The sequence below is a fragment of the Eleutherodactylus coqui genome, chromosome 1, assembly GCF_035609145.1.
Source record: "Eleutherodactylus coqui strain aEleCoq1 chromosome 1, aEleCoq1.hap1, whole genome shotgun sequence".
Taxonomy (NCBI): Eukaryota; Metazoa; Chordata; class Amphibia; order Anura; family Eleutherodactylidae; genus Eleutherodactylus; species Eleutherodactylus coqui.
The window spans coordinates 176,507,483-176,531,969 of NC_089837.1; the positions used below are offsets into that span (position 1 = coordinate 176,507,483).

At 44.6% G+C, this 24,487-nt stretch overlaps 1 protein-coding gene across 3 annotated transcripts in view; it reads left to right on the forward strand.

The window, feature by feature from the left end:
* Nucleotides 1-222: 222 nt before the first annotated feature.
* The window catches only part of LOC136628289 (E3 SUMO-protein ligase ZNF451-like), a 43,285-nt gene continuing 19,020 nt past the window's right edge, over nt 223-24,487 (forward strand). Inside the window, exons 1-10 of one of the 3 annotated variants that reach the window (XM_066604092.1) lie at nt 223-288; nt 2,478-2,597; nt 5,837-5,914; nt 7,542-7,661; nt 11,006-11,117; nt 13,076-13,226; nt 15,376-15,502; nt 17,448-17,601; nt 20,841-20,988; nt 22,267-23,882. In XM_066604092.1, coding sequence (XP_066460189.1) covers nt 2,514-2,597; nt 5,837-5,914; nt 7,542-7,661; nt 11,006-11,117; nt 13,076-13,226; nt 15,376-15,502; nt 17,448-17,601; nt 20,841-20,988; nt 22,267-23,882 — 2,590 coding nt within the window. In that variant the 5' untranslated portion in view covers nt 223-288; nt 2,478-2,513. Of the gene's footprint in view, nt 349-1,436; nt 2,598-5,836; nt 5,915-7,541; nt 7,662-11,005; nt 11,118-13,075; nt 13,227-15,375; nt 15,503-17,447; nt 17,602-20,840; nt 20,989-22,266; nt 23,883-24,487 lie in introns of those variants that run through there. The other 2 variants (XM_066604084.1, XM_066604075.1) reach the window with 2 other exon arrangements.

The following is a 24,487-nucleotide window of genomic DNA, read 5'->3' on the forward strand; positions in this document are numbered from 1 at the left end:
GGCTGAGCTGTTACAGAAATTATTAATATGCGTGCGGGGGACAGCAGAGCAGAACACGTAGATTATTCATAACGGTCCTGTGATTGGATCATCACTACAGCAGGATAGCGCCCCTAGAGGCCACCTGCGCAGTGTCAGGCAGTCCCCGTTCCGTGGCACGTGCTGCTGTCAGTGGGATCGGACTACATTTCCCGGAATGCCACTGGTCGCTCTCGTAGTGACGTCACGGGCGATCAGCGTGCGGCTAACGCGGGAAATAGACAAGTCGGGCGGTTGCCGGCAACGCAAGTGAGTGGGAGGGAGAGACGGACGTTGAAGGGGCGGGCCGCATCTGTCGGACATCCTGGGGTGAGATGCGGGTGATGTGCTGCGGTCTTCCTGGCCGTTATGTGCAGCAGTACACAGAGCGGGGGCTCTCCATACTGCCCCCTACTGACGGTCACGTCTTACCGCCTGATCTATGCCGGCAGGCTGACACCCGGTTTCTATCTCTGTCTACAACTTTTAATTTTGCCCCATTTTTACGTTTCTGGTGAAATTGTGCTTTAGGCCGGCGCACACGGATGTTTGGTAAAGCGCAGCTTAGCGGTCGGTGGGCTGCTTTATGGCAGCGTTTGTGCACGGCGTGCGACTGTAGCTCGTGCACGCCGGCATACGCAGCCTGACTGGTGGTGGATCCCCCCTCCCCCCCTCCCTATACTTCTTGCTCTGTCGCTTAGCAACAGTGCGTATAAACGCCGCACGGACGTAACGTAATTCTCTCCTACACAGTGTTATGGAGAGAGAGGAGAATGCAGAAGTCTAAATAAGGCTGGGTTCACACGGGGCGGATTCCCGTCGGAAATCTCGGGGTTTGGCCGCAGCAAAGACCGCGAGATTTCCGCCGGGAGAACCGGCGTGGTTTAAGCCGCGGCGGTTTGAAGCGGCCCGGCTGCTTGCTTTTCCGTTGCGGCCGGTGCTCCATAGAGGAGAGCGCGGCCGCGACGAAAATAAACAAAAGAGGAAAGGTAAATAGACCTGCTGCATCTTCTGAAACCGTGGCCGCCGCAGCCGTTTCAGACGGATTTACCGCAGTGGATTGGCCGCCCCGTGTGGACGAGATTTCTGAGAAATCTCACCCACATGGCTGGCTAATCCCGAGATTAGCGGCCGCGGCCAAATGCTGCGCGGCAAAGCCGCGGCAAATCCGCCCTGTGTGAACCCAGCCTAACTTCCAGTATTTGATCCTGTGATCACATGACCGCCGGGTGCCCCCTGCCGTGGCAGAGCTGCAGGTCCTAGCAGACCCCAATCACCTCTGTAACTGGGGCTCCTGTAGATGCTACAGTGGAAATGTGTGACATTAATAGACAATGTGAATGACCCCAGAGGTCTTATATGAGGTCATGGGGGGGGGGGGGGGGGGGGGGAAATAGTTACAAAAATAAGTTAAAAAAATGTACAGAATGAAATATATACCTAAAAATGAAAGCGACCCACCGCTGATGCCCAAGCAAAACAGTCGCTGTATGCGCCCGTACTCCAAAACTAGACATATTAAATATCAAAACTTCTTAAACAAAATGAGGAACCCGCTCCCATTCTTTATTTTAGTATAAATATACAAATTTGTTTTTTTAGCTCTTTACCCCTAAAAAAAAAAAATTCACTAAAAATAAATTAAATCATATCCCTATGTATCATGGAAAAAAAGTGAAAAAGAAAAAAACAGGGCAGTAAAACTGCCACATGGGTAAAATCCCTAAAAAGTGTCTGTTCCTCTAACAGAAGCGCTCTGGTCCACATGGGGTTCGGGCCAATGTCCACGGGATCGGATCCCACACACAGAATCCCACTGTGGCCGGGGACACTTCTTACCCGTCTGGGTCTTCTATTTCCTGGCCTGCGGATGCGTGCAGAAGCGCCGGCTGTCGTGGAAGCGCAGTATTAATTTTCCCTCCGTCTTTCCCGCGATGCAGTTGTGGATGGGCTGCAGATCGGACGGTATCCACTGAGTTCCATGGAAGCCGTCTGTGTGGGATCCGCACTGCAATGGAGCATGCTGCGACTTGTTCTCCGGACCAGAAGGTCCACACATCAGATCCACATGCCTTATTTCATTTGCGGACGCCCATGGAAATCAAACCCGCCCGTGGACATTGGGCCTAAAACTAGTTGGGCATTTCATTGGCTGAGAGCATCGCTGCGTGTTGCGCACAATTCCACATGACTTGTGTTCGCAGAAAGTACAAATAGGTTAAAATGTAGACAAACGCAATGAACGTTCTGCAGATACGCCTCCGTCCGTGTGAACCGCACCTTACAGAGAATTGGTCGTATGGGATTGTCTGGTAGGTCTGGGTGGGCTTTCTGTAGGTTGTGCCCCGGTGAGCTCAGTGTGGTCTCCAGCGGTGAGGTGGAGCTTGCAGGAGCGCACGCAGCACTGCGCAGTGTAGACAGCGGCCCGTGCCCCCATAACTGTCCTCCTTCCCCTACAGCAGTGACCTCAGCGGCGGCCGCGGTTCTCCTGTGCGATGGATCGCGAGGAGACGACTAACGAGGAAGAAATGCAGACAGAAGGAAGCCGGAACAGCGAGGATGAGATTGAGTTTGTCAGTGTAAGTACAGGACCGGGCGGCGGGGCGATTGGGCCAGAAATTAAAAACATTTTTCTTTTGTCTTTTAACTTTTTGGTCGATTTCTCAATTTTTGTTTTGCTAAATGAACTGAAGGAAAATACTAAGAGCGCTAACTGTGCGCCGGACTTCCTGGCATCGCTGCGTGCTGCCACCCAGAACTCTTTATTTTTGGTCAAATGAGCTGTGTGATGCTCCGTTTATTGTGAGCCCCGGTGTGTTTTCTATTGGTACTGTTTTTAGGTGCTTGTGATTTGATTTTATTTATTTATTTTTGGTTGCTGTGTTTTTTTGTTTTTGTTTTTTTTCTAGGAGCCGAATGAAAAAAATAGTAATTCTGTTACTTCTTAAAACTCCTCATATGCCGTGCACCTCGCAGGATATGATATTTTTATAGTACTGCTTATTACGAACGCGGTGTCACCTAATGTTCTTTTTACGTTCTTTTTTTCCATAGAAAAGGCGCTTTACACGGAAAAGGTTTTTTTGTTGTTGTTTTTTAACACTCATTGCCAAAAAAAAAAAAAAAATCTCTCCCCTAGAAAGCGTTGTTGGAACGGACTGAAGCTTTCAGTGTGTGATTGTCTCACTGCGAGAGTGCTGTACGAGTCATGAAGGTCCCGGTGCCTGCTTGCTTGCTGTGTGTCAGTTGTGCGTCGCAGCGACGTTACTGGACCTCTCTGGGCAGCAGGATGGCAGTTGGGATTTTATAGAAACCAACTGATGTGGCGCATGCTGACCGGCACACTGACTAATATAAGGAACAGTGGTAACCTGCCAGTTATACACCAGTCAGTAGCAGGGCACGGTGACTGCTGGATGTGTTTTCGGCTGGCGTGTGCTCCCCGCCCAAAAACTAACCAGGTTACGGTTCTGGAATTCCTGAAGCAGAGCTGCGGTGGGAAGCCTGTTTTAGTGGTCGGGGGGCGGGCTCATGAAGATAAAAAAAAAAAAAATGGAAATGCTCGAGTCCAGCCGCCTCTATTGGCTCCCGCTGTCTGTCTGCCACTAGAAGTGCCCTATCGGTGGCACTGCAGAAGTTGATGGGGGCAGAGTCAGCACAGCGGCGCTCATCATTATAATAAAATCTAGCAATTCTTTGAAAAAAAAAATGCAATCACAAGCCATTTCAAGGGCAGATTAATTATTTTGATTATTCATCCAGCCCTGTATTGGGGTATTCCCAAAACTGACAATTATGGGACAGGATTAGAGGTGAGCGAGCATACTCGCTAAGGGCAAATACTCGAGCGAGTAGTGTCCTTAGCAAGTACCTGCCCGCTCGTGAGAAAAGATTCAGGTGCCGGCGGGGGTGAGCGGTGCGGTGGGGGTGGGGTGAAAGAGATCTCCCGCGCTCCCCGCCGACACCCGAATCTTTTCTCACGAGCGGGCAGGTACTTGCTAAGGACAATACTCGCTTAAGTATTGAGCACTGTGCCATCTTTAATGGTTACATCAGTGTGATGCTTTCCATACCCGGAACGCTGTACTATTCACAGCAGCTCTTCTGAGTACTGCAGTGTTTTCCCATTCACTTTTATGTATATACGCCGCAGCCCGGCCGTGTAAAAGGGCGAGAAAACGGAAGATTTAGCCATGACTTGTTCTTGGATTTCTCCTGTTCATGTGATTTTCGGCCACGATGCGGGGACAGATGATAATCGTAACGTCTGTGTGAAAGAGGCCTTAAGGGGCGCTTGGACCAAGCTATTATTGATTAAAATTGCAGGATCATTCAAATTTGACCGATAATCAGTGTAAACAGCCAATGATCAAATGATGAACCCTAATTCATTTATTCATTTACTGCAAACATGAAAAAAATTGTTGCCTCGTTCGCTAATCATTCAGTTTAAATACAAATCATTCAGTCACTCTCATTCACTGAGAAAATCACCAAAAATTATTATAAAATGTGTGACACAAAGATGTGATTTGTATACTAGATAGTTTTCTGATGACATGTTCTCCTTAAAGGGGTTGTCCCGCGCCGAAACGTTTTTTTTTTTTTTTTTAACCCCCCCCCCCGTTCGGCGCGAAACAACCCCGATGCAGGGGTTAAAAAAACAAACCGCTCAGCGCTTACCTGAATCCCGGCGGTCCGGCGTCTTCATACTTACCTGCTGAAGATGGCCGCCGGGGTCTGCTCCCTCCGTGGACCGCAGCTCTTCTGTGCGGTCCATTGCCGATTCCAGCCTCCTGATTGGCTGGAATCGGCACGTGACGGGGCGGAGCTACACGGAGTCGGCATTCTGCACGAGCGGCTCCATTGAAGAGAGCAGAAGACCCGGACTGCGCAAGCGCGGCTAATTTGGCCATCGGAGGGCGAAAATTAGTCGGCTCCATGGGAACGAGGACGCCAGCAACGGAGCAGGTAAGTATAAAACTTTTTATAACTTCTGTATGGCTCATAATTAATGCACAATGTACATTACTAAGTGCATTAATATGGCCATACAGAAGTGTATAGACCCACTTGCTGCCGCGGGACAACCCCTTTAAGGCTAAGTTTGAGTGACTGTTTTGAGCGGTCATCTTTGCATAGTGTATAGTAGCTAAGTAGCTACTTAAGAGCTATGCAGGCGGAGCGGGACACCGCGGCTATTGCTCTGCGAACAATACAGCTGTTCTGCATAAGCAAACAGCTGTATTGTTCCCCGTGATTACAGTCGGCATCCTGCTGTGAACTACCAGCAGGACGCGGGCTATGAGAATCGTATCCGCGCTGCCAACTGTGATAACGGCCTACACCGCTGATAAGTTCATTGTTCAATTCAAGAAAACTAGAACTGAGCGAGGGACGACTCCTGCATGAAAACTTAACAATGTCCGTTCATTTAGACGCAATGGTTATCGCTCAAAAGACGGCTTCGAGCGAATTTCGAGCGAAAATCATTGGGGTCTAAATTGGCCTTAACACCCTCCTCTCCTCCTAGTACATTTTTAACAGTTTTTTTTTTTGTGCGTACCTCTGCACGCATTAATTTAGTGATGCATATGTTAACTTATACGCTAACATTGCCTTACTATAATAATAAGTAATATCTTGGGCAGTTGATCAATAAAGCTCAGTGCTTCTACTGTGTGGCGGAGCTGGTCTCCTCAGTCAGAGACCTCCGACCAGTATTGTGCTCGGATACTATAGCGGCCCAGTCAGCTAGTGTGAAGGAAGCTGACTCGGATCGGCTCCCTGACGTGACCGTGTGTTTTCTCTAATACAGGAAGGCCAGCTGAGACCTGTCCTGGAATGCGTTGACCTGCTCAGCAGCGATGATGAGACTCCGAACTGTTATGTAAATGTAAGTATAAAACACTATGCAGTTTATTACACCAGAAAGCTGTATTGCATGCTTGTCACACTTATCTGGTGGTGTTGGACACTTTCAGACAGTTATTCCAACTTGTCTGAAAAGTGGGCGTGGCCAGAATTGCACCCAAATTTCAGCACAGTTTTTGGTGAAAACTAAGCCAACTAATGGACTACACTGTCTTAAAATTCAACAATTTATTGTTCCGTGATTTTAAGACTATGTCGTCTGTTCGTACTGTCTAACTTTTAGTAAATAAGCCCCTTTACATGTCCTGTGGTGTAGTACACTGCTCCTCATCTACCTCTGCGGAGACCATCCACGAGTTATTACTGTGGGGCATAGGCTGAAAGCTGTTTATCTGCAGTACTGCTGGGTGTCCATATATGAGGGGGTACCAAAAAGGAACAGGAATCTTCTTCTGGTGGGGGGTGTTACTAGTACAGGCTTCTGTTGCTAAGTTAATGTCTGCGGAATGCTTCTGAGCGGTACGCCACCTGATGTTGGGGAAGGGTTGTGTTCGGCTCCAGTTTTTTTTTGTTTTTTTTTTTGTTTTTTTTTTCCCACAAGTTCAGTTTTTCGCCTATTTTGTGATGGCTGATTCATATAAACAATGTTCATTTGTTTCTTTGATTTGGGAGGAATAGTGTACAGAACTTGTAACTCGGGGTCACTCAACCAAAGTATTGAAAAGGTACGGAAAAAAATGCCCCAATTTGTGGCAAACGGGTGACTGCTTCCTCCATCATGACAACCTGCCTGCCCACACACTACTGAAATATTTTGCAATTTTTTGAACACTCTGTATTCACCCGCTCACTCCATGTTAATTTTTTAAATTTTATCGGGTTAAAGGCCTCAAAGGGAAATGTTTTGCTGATGTTGAAGAGGTGGAACAAAAACGGCACAAGTACTAAAAGACATCAATGAAGTAGAGTTTAAAAAAAATGCTTTGAGCAATGGAAAAAAGTTTTGCTTTTAAATGGGGAGCACTTTGAAGGAAACTGAAGTCTCAAAATTTACAAATAGATTTTTAATGGATTCCCGTTTCTTCTGTGTACCTCCCCAACCGGTATGTGGCAGCTCTTGCACTGCAGACCATCACGTTTGGCTCCAGTGTAGCTCTTAGCTAGGGGCCCTCTATAACGGACCAGTTACTGTTCAGATTATCACTAGATAATGCAGTGACTGAACCATAATTTGGCAGTATAGACAGGCATAAAAAAATCCAACTATGATTGGTCTGTGTAAACAGGCAGTTCACCTATAATAGACTGCCTGTTTACTGTGAATGGAGATGGATGGCTGGAAGTGATCTCCGGCTCGCTCCGCCACCATTTACTGAAAGATTATCACTGTGTGAAAGCGTAAGAGCGATAATCGCTGAGATGATTATGTCTTTAGCGCCCCACAATCGTCCTGTGTAAAAGGGCTCTAGTGTATACTGCAACAGTGTGAATCCAGCCTCCAGTAAAGAGGGATCACAGTCAGAATCTTACTTCACCATGCTGTTCTAGTTAGTATGAAAGGAGTTGTCGCATGGTAGGACTCCAGTTGTTACAGCAAAAACTAATATTTTCTACTTGTTATATTGAAATGTATTTCTTCTGGATCTTAGAGACCCATAAAGGACCATATTGATCGTCAGAAGGATCAGGTGGCTTCAACACTTGATCGTCTTGCGCGTGAGGTTGAAATAAAAAAGCAGCAGAAAGCTGACAAAAATAAAGCATTTCAGGTGAGTTAATGTCGGGTTTTTTAATGTATAAGTAAGCCTTCCTTCAGTCTCGAATGGGAAAACCCATAAGAGGTTATTTGGTTTGTAGAAATCTATGGCCAATCCTCAGGATAGACCATCAATATCTGATCAAAGTGGCCACATCCCTCGTGTGAGCACTGCCACGTCTTTAATAATTACATCAGAGGGGGATCCTTTCCACACCTGGAATGCCGTACTATTCACAGCAGCTGTTCTGAGTACTGCAGTGTTTTCCCATTCACTTTTACATATTCAACTGCTACAAACAGTACGGCGTTGGCAATACAAACCGGATATTACTCGGATATAAACATTGAAGATGCTGCAGTGCTTGCATGAGCAGCGTGGCCCCTTCAATCAGCTGCTTGCCAGGGGCCCTGGGTGGGGGACTCTCACTAATCACATACTGATTGTCTATCCTGGGAATACGCCATAATTTTCTACAAACCAAATAACTGCTTTAAAATTGTAATTTTATTTAAAAAATGTAAAATCTGTCAACCCCTGGCAGCTGTGCAGAGTGCTGCAAATGTCCATGATGGTGCAAGAACAGGAGTTGTGCCCATGCAATCACTATCAGCTGCTGGCTGTAAGTAACAGCCAACATCCTTCTGTAACAGTTGTTATCCCGATGTTCAGACCTTCAGTATCTACTGTGACGAGCGAGCATACTCGCTAAGGACAATTACTCCAGCGAGTAGTGCCTTATTCGTCTACCTGCCCGCTCGTCTCTAAAGATTCGGTGGGGAGCGGCGGGGGAGAGCGGGAGGAACAGAGGGGAGATCTCTCTCTCCCTTTCTCCCCCCTGCTCACCGCCGCAACTCACGAGGTACTCGAATAAGGCACTACTCGCTCGAGTAGTTTGCCTTAGTGAGTATGCTCGCTCATCTCTAACTGTGACAACTAAGTGGAGTTAGACTGATGGAAGAGGCTGCCTTTGTAATCCGGTCAGTACTCCTGCTATGTGATCGCAAGGTGCCAGTGGGTATCCCCAGCTGCCTGGGACCTAATACACTGTAATATAGAAGTACTGCATGGTCAAGTCCTAGTTGGGCAAATATGTTAAATAAAATAATAGACTTTGTGTTTATATGCTATAGAAAGATGGACCATGTGGTCTTTTTCGATCATCAATTTTCCATCTAGTCTCTTTCCATCATTTCCTTTTTATTGTTCTCTTATGCTTACCTCAGGAATTTATTGTTAATTTTCCAGCCAGCAGCAAATAGGTCATGCCTCGGGTAATTTCATGCTGTGGAATTCCGCAGCATGTACATTGAGCTATTGGGTTCAATAGAATCTAATAGCTGCAGTGAAACGCCGCGGAAATCCGGCCGTGTGCATTAGGCCTAAAGCTGTGCCGTTTAGAGTCCAACAGGTTGTTAGTCTTTAAGTTGAGAAATATCCTCTTTTTTCAATAGAGTTTCCATTAATTTAAGTACTAAAAATGTCAAACTAACTGTCGTGTAGTTCTGGCTATATCTCTGCTACCTTTCTTATGAATGGGTACAACATTGGCCAGTCACCAGTCATAATCTGCTGGAAGGGGCGGATTAAAAAAAAATCAGTTTGGTGCAATAGTCACATATTGGAGCTCTTTAGGAACTTTGGTGTTGATGCCAGCTAAGCTTTTACCTTATTCAGCTTTAAATGTGCATTTTTACCTAAAACAGCCTCCCCAAACACTGGATCAAGGGCAGTAGTTCATAGCTACTCCACCACTGCCTTTTTTGTACTGTATTTCCTGTACAACATGTGCCCAAGTATGGCTATTTCCCATTCATTATAATCCTTGACTCATGTCTGTTATGGCAACCAGATCTATTACAGCCATTAGCGCACAGATCTTATTGCCTAAGCTATGGGCATTAGTACACATTGTATAGAGAACATTACTTTTTGTTTTATTAGTAGCGTCTACATCCTTTCCTACTCCCACCTAACTTCGCACATGGCATTGCAGGAGCCACTATAAAGCCGTTTCTGCTTGGTAAATGTAAGGGAAAAAGGAAAATAAAGAAAAAAAATCAGATTTGCTGTTTGTTTATCCTGCCTCCAAAAAATGGAATAAACTGTGATCACAAAGTCGTATGTACCTTAAAATGGTACCAATGAAAATTACATCTCCTACAAAGAACAAACTTTCGCACATTCCATCAGCAGAAAAATAAGTTCTAGTGCGCAGAATAGAGCGACGGAAAACAAATTATTTTTCTCTTTCCAAAATTAAAAAGTTTCGACTTGAAACACGATAGAAAAACACAAAAGAAGGCCCCAAGGGGTTAAAGTGGGAGAAACCGCACAGTGAGAGAGAAGGCTGTCTTATACGAGGAAACAAGTCCTGCTGACGAATATAGAGGCCATGTGTATAGAAGGCGACTACTAATACTTTCTGCTCCATCCATTCTTTGTCTTGATAGGTACACTTTAATTCTAAGCTTAAATGCCATTTACCTTGTTTTAATGCTAGAATTCAACTTTGGGGCAGAAATTCAGACCTCCATTCCTGAAAAAAAAATCAATAGTTTTATGGTTCAAATAAATTTTATTTTGTTTACATGTCAAACAGATAAAGATGCTATTTCAATCTTTGCGTCGGTACCATGACTTCTTATTTTGAACACAAAAAACTGTAACCGTGCTAATGAAGGAAGGTAAAGTGAATATGAAATGAGGAGAGGTGGTTGAGAGGACAGTTCTGGGTGAGGAGCGTGTCTGACACAACCGTCTCGTTCTGGTGTTGGCTGTCCAACGGGGTATCTTCTTACGCACGTCCTCGACTTCTCTCCTCTACTTTCCTAATCTGTTCGAGACTGGGGAACTTGTCTAGAACTCGAGCAGGGGTGAATACGGAGTTCAACCTTTCCCTTCGTATAAATTTGTCTTAACTAAAACACATACATGGACAGATGGGACAGGGAGAGAGGATATGGAAGGGGGGGCGGGGGGGGGGGGAGGGGAGAGATGCATGTGGAGTAGAGGGTCTTCTAGGCCCCCGACCCTTGTGGTGATTTAATCCAGTGAGCCTTGGTCGACCCATCGTTTAAAGTCATCCAACCCTCTAAACACTACCCAAGGCTGCCATGTCTTATAGTAAGCTTCCCAAGCTTTAGGGTCCTCTGCTCCCAGTTCATCGAATCTCATAAGGGTGTGTAGTTCCTCTACCCACATGCCCCTAGTTGAGACGGTCGCAGAGCGCCAAAACCTTGGGAAGAGTCTTCTCACTGCTAGGATGAAAAAATCAATAGTTTTAGATTGCATGGTCATTAGAAGTGTGATTTGTTTTTGCATGGTGTCATTTTCAGAGGACATTTTTTTTGTAGGCAAAGTTGGAGTCTCAGCATGCTCATGGTTTGCAAGAGCTAGAATTTATCAAGGATCTCCCTGGCAAACATGCTGCACGAATGTGTGTCAACGAGTGGGTGAAGATGCCAAGTAAGCAAAACAAGTAAACTAATGGGGAAATAAAAATTCTCTTTGATAGAATACAGCTTGTCCTGATGGATGGTACTGATGAGAGCGGCTACATGGCATCTCATCTACTCCAGATTCCAGTTGGGGATGGATGACAGCCGACTTGGCCAACTGAGTTGGTTGAGTGCTGAGTGGCTTAATGGAAGAGAAAGATGCTAGAGGGTATTCCGGTGCTAAGATTTTGATGGCCTAGCCTCACAATAGGTAATGAATATCAGAGTGGTGTGGGTCACTGCTAGGGACCCTGACTGATCAGCTGTTTGAAGAGGTTGTGGCACTTGTATGAGCTTCTGAGCTTCTTCTCAGGCATGGGATTGTTGCCTTCATCTACCACATATCCTGAGAGCAGCTTAGTTCCATTCAAATGAATGGGATTAAGCCGCTCTACAATGTGCAGGACTTTGCCTTGTGTGTGCTGAAGTATTTCTGGTGTTCAGCTCAAACAGCTGATTAGGGAGGGTCTCCTGTATCAGCCCCCTACTGATGTAGTATTGATGACCTATCATGAAACTAGGTCATCAATATCTTGGTCTTCGAAAACCCTTTTAAGTGTCTTCTAGGTAATGTGTTTATATGAATATAATAGGGGTAAAATTCGTTCAACCGACCGAAAATTAGCAATAATTGTTAGATGTTAACTCGGGCATTGTGCAGTTTTCACTTGAATGATGATTTTAAGGTAAACTTAAAATCCATGGTTCAGCTTGTGAGAGATAAAGTACCTCTCACTAGACCTCAGGCTGGAATCTCCGCAGGAGGCAGCACATAACATTGTATTCTGCCAGCAGAAGAACAATGCAGCTGTGATTAGTCAGACAGGGCTCTGCAAACGACTCCTGGAGGCCCTTTTATATGCAAATGAAGATTATAAAATGTCAATGGCCATTAACACTTTATGCAAAAAGATCGCAAAATCTTGCAGTCATTTGAAAGATTATATTTGCGTGTAAATGGGCCTTAATTTGCTAGGTGAATTTTTAGAAAATTGCAGGAAACGTGATATAACTGCAACATGTGAATAGAAACGTAATGCTGTTCTGACATAAGGTACTAGTGTTAGTCTAGAATTGCTGCAGTTTTACAGTAGAATACATGTGACTGGGGTTTTACAAATCCCCATCTGCATGAAGTGAAAGTGTCAGCATGCTCATTATGTTGCAGAAAGCCGCTGAAACTTATTGCTAATTCCATCTTTTGCAGAACATATGGGGTCATAGATAAAATGATTCATCATAATTTTTAGAGCAGTGGTGGCAGATTCCTGAAGATCTCCCCCCACCCCTCATATGTTGCAGTTATTGGGTAGATGACATACACAGAAGAATGCCCTATGCATCAGCAATATGTCTTCATTCTGGAGATCACTTAGTGCACCTAGCATCAGTATAAGTCCAATACTAACAAGGTTGCCCAAGTTTAACATTTTGAAGACCTAGCCCATTGCGAGTAATAGAGCCAATTGTAATGTGTCAATCTAGTACAGAGATTTGCACTCACTTGCAATGTGAGGCATTGACACCTGGATTACACCATCTTTGACCCTTCTACTCCCATTTTTTTCCTTCTACCAGGCTGGAATATAAATGCACAGTGCACTCTCCTATACAGTGTACCTCCCAGGATGATGATTTTTCTTTTCTGTCCTAGTCTAGTGGACTCCCACGGGGATGTATGCCTATATAGTGCTGCAGTCTACTGTGCTATTCCATGCAAAATGGGGGGAGGGGGTTAAGAACAGTATCTCTTGTGTATACCATCTGACAAAGGTCCAAAGAATACTCTTCTGGACTTAGTTGGTGTAGTTGAAGCCTGTGGGCATGGTCAATGTGTGCATGGTCAATGCTGCAGCTTTCCCAGCATTTCCATTAAACCCAATGTGAAAGGAGCCTTACAATGAATACTATGTTTTCAAATTCAAGGCCTGAAACCCGGTAGTGTGTCTGCCAGCCGGCGAAGTTTCTGTAGGTCCAATGACCCCAGTCCTAGGCAGAGTCAGTCAATCACATGCCCTGTTATGAACTGCAACAGGAAATTTGAGAATGGACAACTGCTCCTGGGTCATCTCAAGAGGTAAGATAAGCGTGGTGTCCTATCCTGCGCCAAAATAACTTGTCCGTTTTTGATTTATACATGAAACTTTTTATTCAGGAAGTCCATTCCTAATTTAAGCCTTTTTGATGTGGTAAAGTAAACATGGGTACTTCTGTTCTGGTTGCAATTATTAGGATATGTTCACATGTGGCAGAAATTTCAAACACTTTTCCATTTGAAAAAGGATTTTAAAAATCCTTGGACCTGCTGCAGAAATGTCCCCAATTGGGTCATAACTTTTATGATCATGTAATTGTCATCCCCCACTAATCTGCACCGATCTAAATGCATGCTACAGACCATGTTCACACCACACTTCCTGAATGTGTCGTTATGTGGGGTCTCCATGGATCGGATTTGTTTTTCTGGAAAATTCCCCTAAAAATGCGATCAAACCCAAGCGGTAGGGAATTTGGTGGAGAAGTCAGCACCTTGACCTTATTTGTTCTTTAAGCTGTTCCTAAACTATTTTTGTAGTGTGGCTGGGCACATTCACCTGCTGATAGATGCCACTGCCATAAAGGGATGAACTTGGTCTACTAAAATGTTTTGGGTATGGGGTATGTGTTCCGCCAAAGTCCGTATCAACGGTTCAACCTCTGCTAGTTCTGAGACCTCGTCTGGTGTTCGACAAGGTTGCGTCTTGGCTCCTGCACTCTTCTGCAGGGCCATGGACTGGATTCTTCAGCGTCTTGTCCAATGTAATGGGGCCACTCTTCCAGAGTACTACTTCACCGACCTAGACTATACCGACGATGTTGCACTTTTGGATGTCATATCTAATAATCTGAGACACTCAGTGGAACAGTTCGATTTTGAGGCGTCCTGCCTTGGGCTTCACATCTCCTGGCAAAAAACCAAGCGGCAGAATCTAGGAGCCGGCACAATCCCTCTGGACCTAGACGTAAACGGACAGAGTCGACGCTGTCAGTGAGTTCGTGTACCTCAGCAGCGTTCAGCACACAGATGGGAGGGTGCTTCCAGACATCCTGCGGAGAATAGCGCTGGCAGCCTCGGCGATGAGGTCCCTGGATAAACTCTGGCGGAGGCAGAAAATAACACTCAGGACTAAGATTCGATTGTATCTGCGTTATGCCAATATAATTGTACGGCTCAGAGACTTGGACTTTGCTGTCGCATACCACTGAGCGCCTGGAGTCCTTTCACATGCAATGCCAACGCCAGATTCTTCGTGTCCGTTTGTTTGACTTCATCAGAAACAGCGAGATACAGGTTTGCACGGGGCTTGAGTCAATCACAATAACAAGGAGACAACTTGCACTTTTTGGTCATGTTGCACGCTTTTCAGAAGTTGTGCCGGCCCACGGTGCTCTAACCGCAGCAATTGCTAGGAAAATCGAGAGACGATCCCCTGCCGGATGGCAGAGGCCTCCTGTTCGTCCGCGGCGTTCGTGGGTGAAACGGGCAACGGTACCTCCTCCGACATCAATACCGAATGGAACAATGCCCTTGGTCGTGGTCATTCTAGATCAGTGCTACGGACCCCCGTTGTCCAAGCAAGATAACTGTGTTCTCCAGCAGAACATTGCTCAGAGCATCCGTCTGCCAGCTTGTCTTGTTGCCATAGGGCATCCTGGTGCCATGTCTTCCCCAAGTAAGCGATGCACACATCAACCGGCCAAAGAAAATGTGAATCGGGCACCTTCCATTTCTCCATGGTCCAGTAATGATGCTCACATGGCCATTGTAGGTGCTTGCAGCTGACGGGTCAGTATGAGCACTCTGCAGTCAGCGGATACCTAGACTCATATGTGGCAAGCAGTGATGCACTTGCTATCATGACAGGAGTTAACTTGCAATTTGTGCTATGGTAGCTTTCATGTAGCATTGGACCAGATGGCTGTGGTCAGCTCAGAAATTAATGAAGTTTCCAACATTACTGCTTAGTCCAAAAAAATTATAGACTGTCCCAATAGAATACATGTGGCTGGTCATGGGAACTAGAATGAAAACGCTGTTTATATTTGTGGCTGTAATAAAAAAAAAATTTAAAAAACCCCTAAGAATTGTGCAATAAAAAACTTATTGTGGAGTGACTTAAAGAAGGTAAAATCCTAGCCTAATAGTACATACGTTGTTCTTTAACAATGACCATCTTTTTCCCAAGGTTTGATCATTCACCATGTGACCCAACTATTGCTCTTCATGGGGTTTGTAGCAACCTGTACTCTTGTGTTCTGTGTCGTGCACGCTTTGCAAGCATTGGAGCGTATAACGAGCATCTCACAGCCAAGGTTAGTTAATTTTACTTTACTAAACCATCATAACTTAAAGAGGTACACCAGTTACACAAGGTTGCTGTTGAATGCTAATCAAAAGTTATTAAAATTTGCAGTGTGGTTCTGCTTTAGATTTTGTGCCTGGAGTTCTATAAACCATCTTCTCCTGGCACTTCAGAAGTGTTTATTCCCAGGTTGTCTCTGGATACTTGGATGAATTACTGACCAATAGCAGGGCAGCACTTAGTGGGGGCACACAGGAAGGAAGTGTGGATCAGGAAATTGTGTGAAATGTAGTTTTAAGCTGCTTAGCAGCTGGAATGCGGTGGACCTCTTGGAAAATAGTGATGCAGGGAAATCTCACAAAAAGGGCATTATAAGAAGGTAATGACAGCTTGATTTTAGCTTATTACTACCTGTGCATAAGTGTGGTGCAAAACACCTTCTCATATGTAGAATTTAAAAAAAAAATTTGCTTTGCAATCGGAATACCTCTTTAATGTTTGTACTGCTCAGTGTGTCTAATCATGCTTAAAAAACCGATGTCATCTTTCTTGGCTTAAACTCTTTAGGATGCAGCCTAGTTTAGTATAGTTTGTTACTCAACCCTTTAAGCCTAAAGGGCGTACATGTATGCTCTACAGGTGTGGGGTTTGTATGGATCAGGAGCTAATCCGGTTCCATACACAGCGGGTGCCTGCTGTCTTTCAAAGGTGCCACCCGCCCGCAACAGCTGCAAACGGCGCTCATTCTGATCGTGGTAGTTAGCCCTTTATAGCGGTTGTCCTTTCACCAGGCAGCCCTGCTTTAATAGGGCTACCTGCATTAAAACAATAAACTGATACATACTTCCCCCTCCACAGTCCTGCTGTGGTCCCAGGGATTGTTGTCACAGACTAGGTCATAGGAAGTCTGATTGCTGCCACAGTTGCCTGGTACTAGTTTAGCATGTCTCCACCGGAAGTATGGGTTGGTAGGCCACCACTACAGTTCACGCCCAAATCTCTCAAAAGCTCCTGATTGACACCCACACACACACACACCTTCACAGGTTCCTAAGTTCTGAACTGAGCTGACCAGCAATCAGCCCAGAGGCTACGGCCACCTCCGAGGTCCCAACCGGCTAGCATACGTTTTCTTCTTGCAAAATGTGTACTTATTTTAATCGGAAACCATTGCTCGGCTGCGCTCGGGAAGGGGCCGTGTCATTGTCGGGAGCTCAGAGGTGCGTGTGCTCAGAGCTCGGAGGTTGGCGTGGCTGTAGCCTCGAGGCTAATCGCTCAGCAGCTCAGCTTGGAGCTCGGAATTCTGTGAAGGTGGAGGTGGGCATGGTGGCCACTTGGGAGCTCAGAGATTGGCGTGGCTGTACAGCTCGGGAATTCGAGGATCTGTGAAGGGTGTGTGTGGTAGCCAATCGGGAGCTTTTGGAGTGACCTGGGCTTTACCTATATCTGACCCCGGCCAACCCATACTTCCAGTGGAGACATACTACACTAGTACCCAGTTGCCTGACTTCATCTGTCTCTACAATCACAGGGACCACAGTGGGTAAATGGACAACCGCTTTATATGCCATGGTCAATTCTTCAGGGGCATTTAAATGCTCCAATTGGTGTTCAGGGGAATGATTATCTGTCAGAATACAGTTTAAAGCAACACCTTTAGGGTAACGCTATGTGACTAGAATGAGTAACAGAAAAAAATTTACTAGAATGTGTAAGATAAAAGAGGTTTTAAAAATGGTTTTAAAAGTGAAGAAGAAACTGCTTTGGCTACAGAAATGTTTTTACAAAAACCTTGTGGATAGCCCAATAAATTAATGATAGCAGTCAAACTAAGAAGTATTAAAGCAACTAACCTTTTTGTATATTTTCCTGCCACTGACATGGAGCTTGTCACCTTTCCGTTGACCGTTCGTGAATGGGTTTAGTCCCTGAAGTACTGTTTACATGTCTTGTAGGCAGCGTTGGCTGATGGCCATGAGAAACGGCTGCCTTCACTGCTAATCCAGTGCTTCGCCTGTCCAGCCTGCTTCCTACTCTTCTACCAAAGAGATGACTGTCTGAAACACATGTCTGCGAATGATCACTTCAAGAAAACTATTGTTTTCAAAGGTATGGGCTAAGGACTTCACATTTGGTTGTATACTTTGTTTCATCATATTGTATTATTGAGATGGCGGATTCAATGCAAAAGTCATTGGCATTTAAAAGAAGTGCCCCATAACTAGCATTATTTTTTTTCTTTTCTTTTTAACCAGAACTAACCTATGTCCACTAGTCACTGGAGGCCCACTACTAGGGTGGCCCCTGATGAAGAAGGAATTTTTTTTTTTTTTCTTTTAGACCTGTCCAGTTTGAAGAGGTGAGGGGCTGTAAACGCATGGTGATCCCTGTGCAGGGGAACTTTTGCTATCTGCACTGCCAGCTCTGGAGGATCCCCACAGTAGGGCTGAATCCCTGGGTTGTAGTTATATTGTGCTGGTAAGAATGGAAGAACTGGCAGGCACTCTGAAGGTGAAATTTCCCTCCCCACCAGCAGGTTGCCAATTGATTTGCTTACATTTTAGTAGAGAAAGCAGTGTTGAACCCTTTCCCGCTATAGGACGTACATTTACGTCCTGCGGGTTCGCAGTACATGTGAAGAGAGATTGCAGGGTGACTTCTTTTCATACAGTGCGGGTGCCGGTTGTTTATTGCAGCTGACACCTGCAGGCAACAGCTGCAACCAGCCGCGCTGCTGATCAGTGCTATTAACCCTTCAAATTGTCCCATACGCCCCCTTTGCTTTCTCCCCGCTCCCCCCTTTCTCATATTGCGATAAATGTATTTTTTTTAATTTTTATAAAATCCCACATATTTGGCATCGTCGTATCTGTAACGGCGCGTACAATAAGTTGAACATGCTGCTTATTTTGCACGGCAAAAAGGCGTTAGAGAAAAAAAAATAACTAAACTAAAGACAAAATTCTAATTTTTAGCTTTTTGCCTCCCAAAAAAACGCAATAAAAGTGATTTTAAAAAAATGTATGTACCCCAAAATGGTACCAATAAAAACTACAGCTCGTCTCGCAAAAACTAAGCGCTTAGAGAGCTCCATCCATGGAAAAATAAAAAAGTTATAGGACTGTAGAAAAAAAAATTCAAAAAATAAAAAAAAAATTTTTGTATTCTAATCGTACCGACTCGCACAAAAACAGTGTCATTTATGCTGCATGATTAACGCTGTTAAAAAAAAAATTAAAATAAAGTTTTACAATATCGTCTATGTACCTAAAAATTGCACCAATAAAAACTACAGCTCGCCACGCAAAAAGCAAGCCCTTATACCGCCGCATCGATGGAAAAATAAAAAATTTATGGCTTTTGAAAAATGGAGATGAAAATCTGCCAAAAATCGTTGCGTCCTTAAGCCCAAAATAGGCCGTGTCCTTAAGGGGTTAAAGAGCGCTAATCATGCAACATAAATGACGTAATGACCTTTTCTTCAGGTTGAGATGATTATGACAATACAAAAAATAACTTTTTTAAATGTTGTTTTTGCCTTCCCTCCCCCTCTTCACTGGTGAGCTTGGGAACTCAAAAAGGCCTGGGCGTCCACGGAAGACAACGGTGGTGGATGATCGCCGCATACTTTCTTTGGTGAAGAAGAACCCGTTCACAACATCAACTGAAGTCCAGAACACTCTCAGGGAAGTAGGTGTATCTGTCTCTAAGTCAACAGTAAAGAGAAGACTCCATGAAAGTAAATACAAAGGGTTCACATCTAGATGCAAACCATTCATCAATTCCAAAAATAGACAGGCCAGAGTTAAATTTGCCGAACAACACCTCAAGAAGCCAGTCCAGTTCTGGAAAAGTATTCTATGGACAGATGAGACAAAGATCAACCTGTACCAGAATGATGGGAAGAAAAAAGTTTGGAGAAGAAAGGGAACGGCACATGATCCAAGGCACACCACATCCTCTGTAAAACATGGTGGAGGCAACGTGATGGCATGGGCATGCATGGCTTTCAATGGCACTGGGTCACTTGTGTTTATTGATGACATAACAGCAGACAAGAGTAGCCGGATGAATTCTGAAGTGTACCGGAATATACTTTCAGCCCAGATTCAGCCAAATGCTGCAAAGTTGATCGGACGGCGCTTCACAGTACAGATGGACAATGACCCCAAGCATACAGCCAAACCTACCCAGGAGTTCATGAGTGCAAAAAAGTGGAACATTCTGCAATGGCCAAGTCAATCACCAGATCTTAACCCAATTGAGCATGCATTTCACTTGCTCAAATCCAGACTTCAGACGGAAAGACCCACAAACAAGCAAGACCTGAAGGCTGCGGCTGTAAAGGCCTGGCAAAGCATTAAGAAGGAGGAAACCCAGCGTTTGGTGATGTCCATGGGTTCCAGACTAAAGGCAGTGATTGCCTCCAAAGGATTCGCAACAAAATATTGAACCAAAAAATATTTTGTTTGGGTTATGTTTATTTGTCCAATTACTTTTGAGCTCCTTAAATGTGGAGTGTTTGTAAAGAAATGTGTACAATTCCTACATTTTCTATCAGATATTTTTGTTCAACCCTTTAAATTAAACGTTACAATCTGCACTTGAATTCTGTTGTAGAGGTTTCATTTCAAATCCAATGCGGTGGCATGCAGAGCCCAACTCGCGAAAATTGTGTTACTGTCCAAATATTTCTGGCCCTAACTGTAGCTGGTGAAAACTTATAACAAAGGAAAGTATCAGTTTAGTACTGAGAAGATGTCAGCAGAAAAAGCAGCACAGAAGTCAAAACAGAGGGTGGTTGTGGGGGAAGGGGAAGCAGGGGTATGGGTAGGTGACGCGCTGTTGTCGTACATCAATATTGGTACTCGCATTGCCATATGAGGGGGCGTGCTGGTGTTTGGTCAGCTTCGCCAGGGGACGGTGTCGCTGCGGGCGCCGTATATGGCTGTCTCCCCTTTCTCTCTTTCCTGTTCACGGGCTGACCAGTGACGCGTCTAGGGTGGCAAATGTGGCTTTTTGATTTCTATTTTTTTTTTCTTTAATTCCTTCTGATTTTTAATTTTGGATAGAAACATTCCTGCACATTAGTCCTATTCTTTCTGTAAAAAAAACAAACTAATGGAATTGAAGCAAACTGAAATAAAACAAGTTTATATCAATGGGGATTTTCCTGTATCCATACCTTCCACTATTCTGGAAGAAGCAGAAAAATGTTAAATGTAATGGTGACGTTAAGAAGCTCGGATGAGACCACATGCTATAACCTGGCTGCTATAATACCCGGACTTTAGCGCAATAAGCTGAGCTTTCCTTCCACTGACCTGTTGTCTCTGCTTCTGTTACAGATGAGAAGGGAGTTCCATGTCCTATTCCTATGCCGACGTATGCAAAAAACGTTCTGATTGGTCTTTGTAAAGACGTGTCTTTCCATATCGTCTGTTCGTCTTGTCGCCTGGAGCTCCGCTCTTATCAGGAGCTCACCGCTCATTTCAGGTGCGTGTCGTCCTGTTTTTCATGTTTATAGAGTATTAGAGAAGTTTACATGATTTCTAGTCAAACTTTTTGCGTTGTTTTTTTCGTAATCCTAACCTGTTGTCTACCTGATGGATCGGGGCTGACGGCAAAAAGTATTTGTATACACAAGTAGCAGCTGTAAAGTGTCCCTGCCCGCTGTATGATGATGGGGAAGGCTCTAAGGCTTTGAGCTGCCGCTTTTATAATGGGGACAAGGAGGGATTTAATCTGACCTTTACGTTTTCAAGGAGGGCATTTTAAGCATTGGCTGTATTACTTGTACCAGGTGAATAAAACCAGTATGAACAGCTGTGTTCTCAGCATATTGCCTGGTGAGTGATTTGGCCGAAGGGTGGACAAGATGTTGCTGCGGATTTCATTCTATGTCTTGTGTGAAGGGTGAAAATCTGCAACAGAATTAACATGTCCTGTATTCTTTGTTGGCGTGTAAAATCCCATCCACATGCATTGCTCTGTAAATTGCTGCAGATTATAAAAAGAGCTATGTAAACACAACCTTTGTTGGTGCATGTGACCAACAAAATCTAAATGCTTTGTAGATCACAGGCACGCTATGTAAATGACCCAACCTACAAGTATCTGGTCTGTGTGGTCAAACAACTCTTGTCATGCTCCTGGCACCTCCCTGGAATCCCTGGCGGTATACAAGCACAAGATCTCGCTAACCAGGGCTGCTGTTAGTCCACAGGTTCTGATGACTACTAGTGAGGTCTCATGTTCTGACTCTACTTGCAGTCAGGGACATGATGGGAGCTGCTTAACCAGAAGTTCGGAACTGACTGCAGTCTGCAGGATAGCTAATGTGTTTGGGATAACCTCTTTACATGTAGCGGAAATGCTGTGGAATTTCTGTGGCAAATTCCACAGCATTTCCGCATCCAAAGCCGAGTCAAAATCTGCAGTCTTCAACTACCAGTGTTTCCTAGCACCCGGTGGCCTGCAGTAAGTGCAGCGTAATTGGTCAGCTGAAGTAGAAGTGGCATCACCTGATCCCAGCTATCACTTATCTCCTATCCTCTAGTATTAAAGATTTATGTGGGAAAACCACCTTTAATACAGTTATGTAAGGCTTCAGTACTAAAGGTTCCTGGTACTCGTACCAACATCACGCCAGGGACAATTTACTATTTATCAGTAGCATGTTCTCTAGCGGGCACATGCCATACTAAGAAATATGGTGCACAGTAAGGTTTTATTTTGTATTTATCTTTTGTATGTTGGTTTTGTTGAATTTAGAACACGGTGCCGAAAAGCCGGTCCAGTTTCCCTCTCGGAAAAAAGCATAGGAGATGTTGCTGCGGTCTTCCAACTCCACGCCTATTGTCCATATTGCAGACAAGCTTTAAGTACTGACGCTCACATTGCAAGGCATGTTGAAAAAAACAACCATAACGTAAAGCGGATTGCCTGTATAGAGGAATCTATCCTGGCCTTCTGTTATATCAATGAAGGAGCTAAAACACCATCTGATATCTGCTCGTCTGCTGCAAACGCTAGACTTAAACCTTGCACACTCAAGAGGACCTTACATGATAATATTTCTAGTAGTAATTTCCAAAAATGCAAAAAAGAAAATCAAACAGCAACTACTAATGACTGCCATGTGAAAAATGAGCCAGATGTCCTAACAAAAGCATGGTTTTGCGAATGTCTTCGACAATTTCCTTCGGAGAAAGCTGCTGAAAAGCATATTATGACAGCCAACAGAATTTTCCACAAATGCATGGTATGCGGCAAGCTTGCTGAAGACTTGGGCGTTATTCGCCTGCATATGAGCAGATTCCATGGGGGGGCACACCTGAGTAATTTCCGCTTCTCGTGTCAGATATGTCACGTAGAACTGGCAAGAATTGAAAAGGCCATGGCACATGTTTCAGACTGCCATGCGGGGCATTCGTTTTATTATGAAGATGATGTCTCGGAACAGCCTTCTACATCTGCTCCTTGTAGACAATTGGAAGAGGAAGAAAGCCCAGCAGTGCCACCGCAGTCTGCTAAAGGCATGTGGCAGTGTCATATATGTGAAGACATGTTTGATTCGGAAGAGACTGTCCAGCAGCACTGCAAGTCTCTAAGCATACATCAGTTCCACAAATACTTCTGTGATGCCTGTAAAAAGAAGTTTCATAAGCTGGACACCTTACTCAGACACTGCCAGGGTCAACATGATGGAGACCTGAAGATGAAGTTCTTCTGTGGCCTCTGTGAGGATCTCTACTTTGATGACGAAAAGGACTTTCTTGCCCACTACGAGAGCTTCCATGGCTTAGATTATGGATTTGTTCCAAATCAGATCCAGTCCCCATCTAAAAGACCAGAAGAGTCCTCTACTGGAGCCAAAAACCGCCTGACTTGTGGCTGTCTAGTACAATATGCTGACAAAGCTAAGCGGAAGGAGGACACAGCCCTATGCTTGACTCAACTGTTTGCGAAAGGAAGACTTTGGTACAGCTGCTCATTGTGCTCGACAACTGACCAAACCCATGAAGGAATAAGTAGCCATATTTGTAAGAAGAGTGGAGACTCTGGCAGCACAAATTTTATTGTCAAGTGCAGCATCTGCTCAAAGTCCTTTTCTGATGCTAATGGTGCACAACATCATTATCACACGAAGCACTGTTTCCATGAAAAAGCCCACATTGGTAGTAAGCCTTGTTCATCCAAGGATGAGGTGTTTAAGTTCACAGCCAGTGGCACCTGTGTATCGAAGAAGCCATTGAAGACAGAGCATGCCCATACAAGAAGGCTAAATTACGAAGCTCATGGCAGATCTCCAGAGTTTTCCAAAAATACGTCTAGTTCACACTCTGTGAAAAATGGAATAGAACCCATGGATATTTCTACAGATACAGGTATTTTATGGGTTTTTTTTTTTTCTTTCGTTTTGTTAGTGTTTTTTTTTTTTCATTTTATAATGCTGGGGTATTTTGTGAGAAATTCTGTATTACTTGTAATTTATTGATGAATTGGCTGTCCTCCGCTCTTCCACAACCGACCCACTATGAGTGGCTCTTCATTTTGGCTTGTAGAGGGGTCCCAACGTAAAAGAATACAGTTCCCATAATCTGTCTCCCTAATCAGATATTGCCTCTATTACAAGGAGTAAGAAGTGCTGTAATCACTTGGGGCTCCTTCACACCAGCGTTAACTGCCTGAGAGGGATTTTATATTTCTGTTCCATTTTTGGAGCAGAGGACGAAACAGATAAACAAAAATCCCTAATGGGGGTGAGCACTGATGTATACAAGCCCTAACTCCGTGTTCACAGACGACACGCTGCAGCGCTGCTCTGTTGCCCGACATGTAAAACATACCTCTCCAGAGAGGAGGGAGAGAACCGAGAAGGTGGGGTTTGTGACATCGAGTATTTTAGGGAGGATAAGAGTGATAACGAGGTATTCAGACTGCAGGACAACCTATAGATGCCAGACTAGACGTCTTTGTTAGATATGTTAAA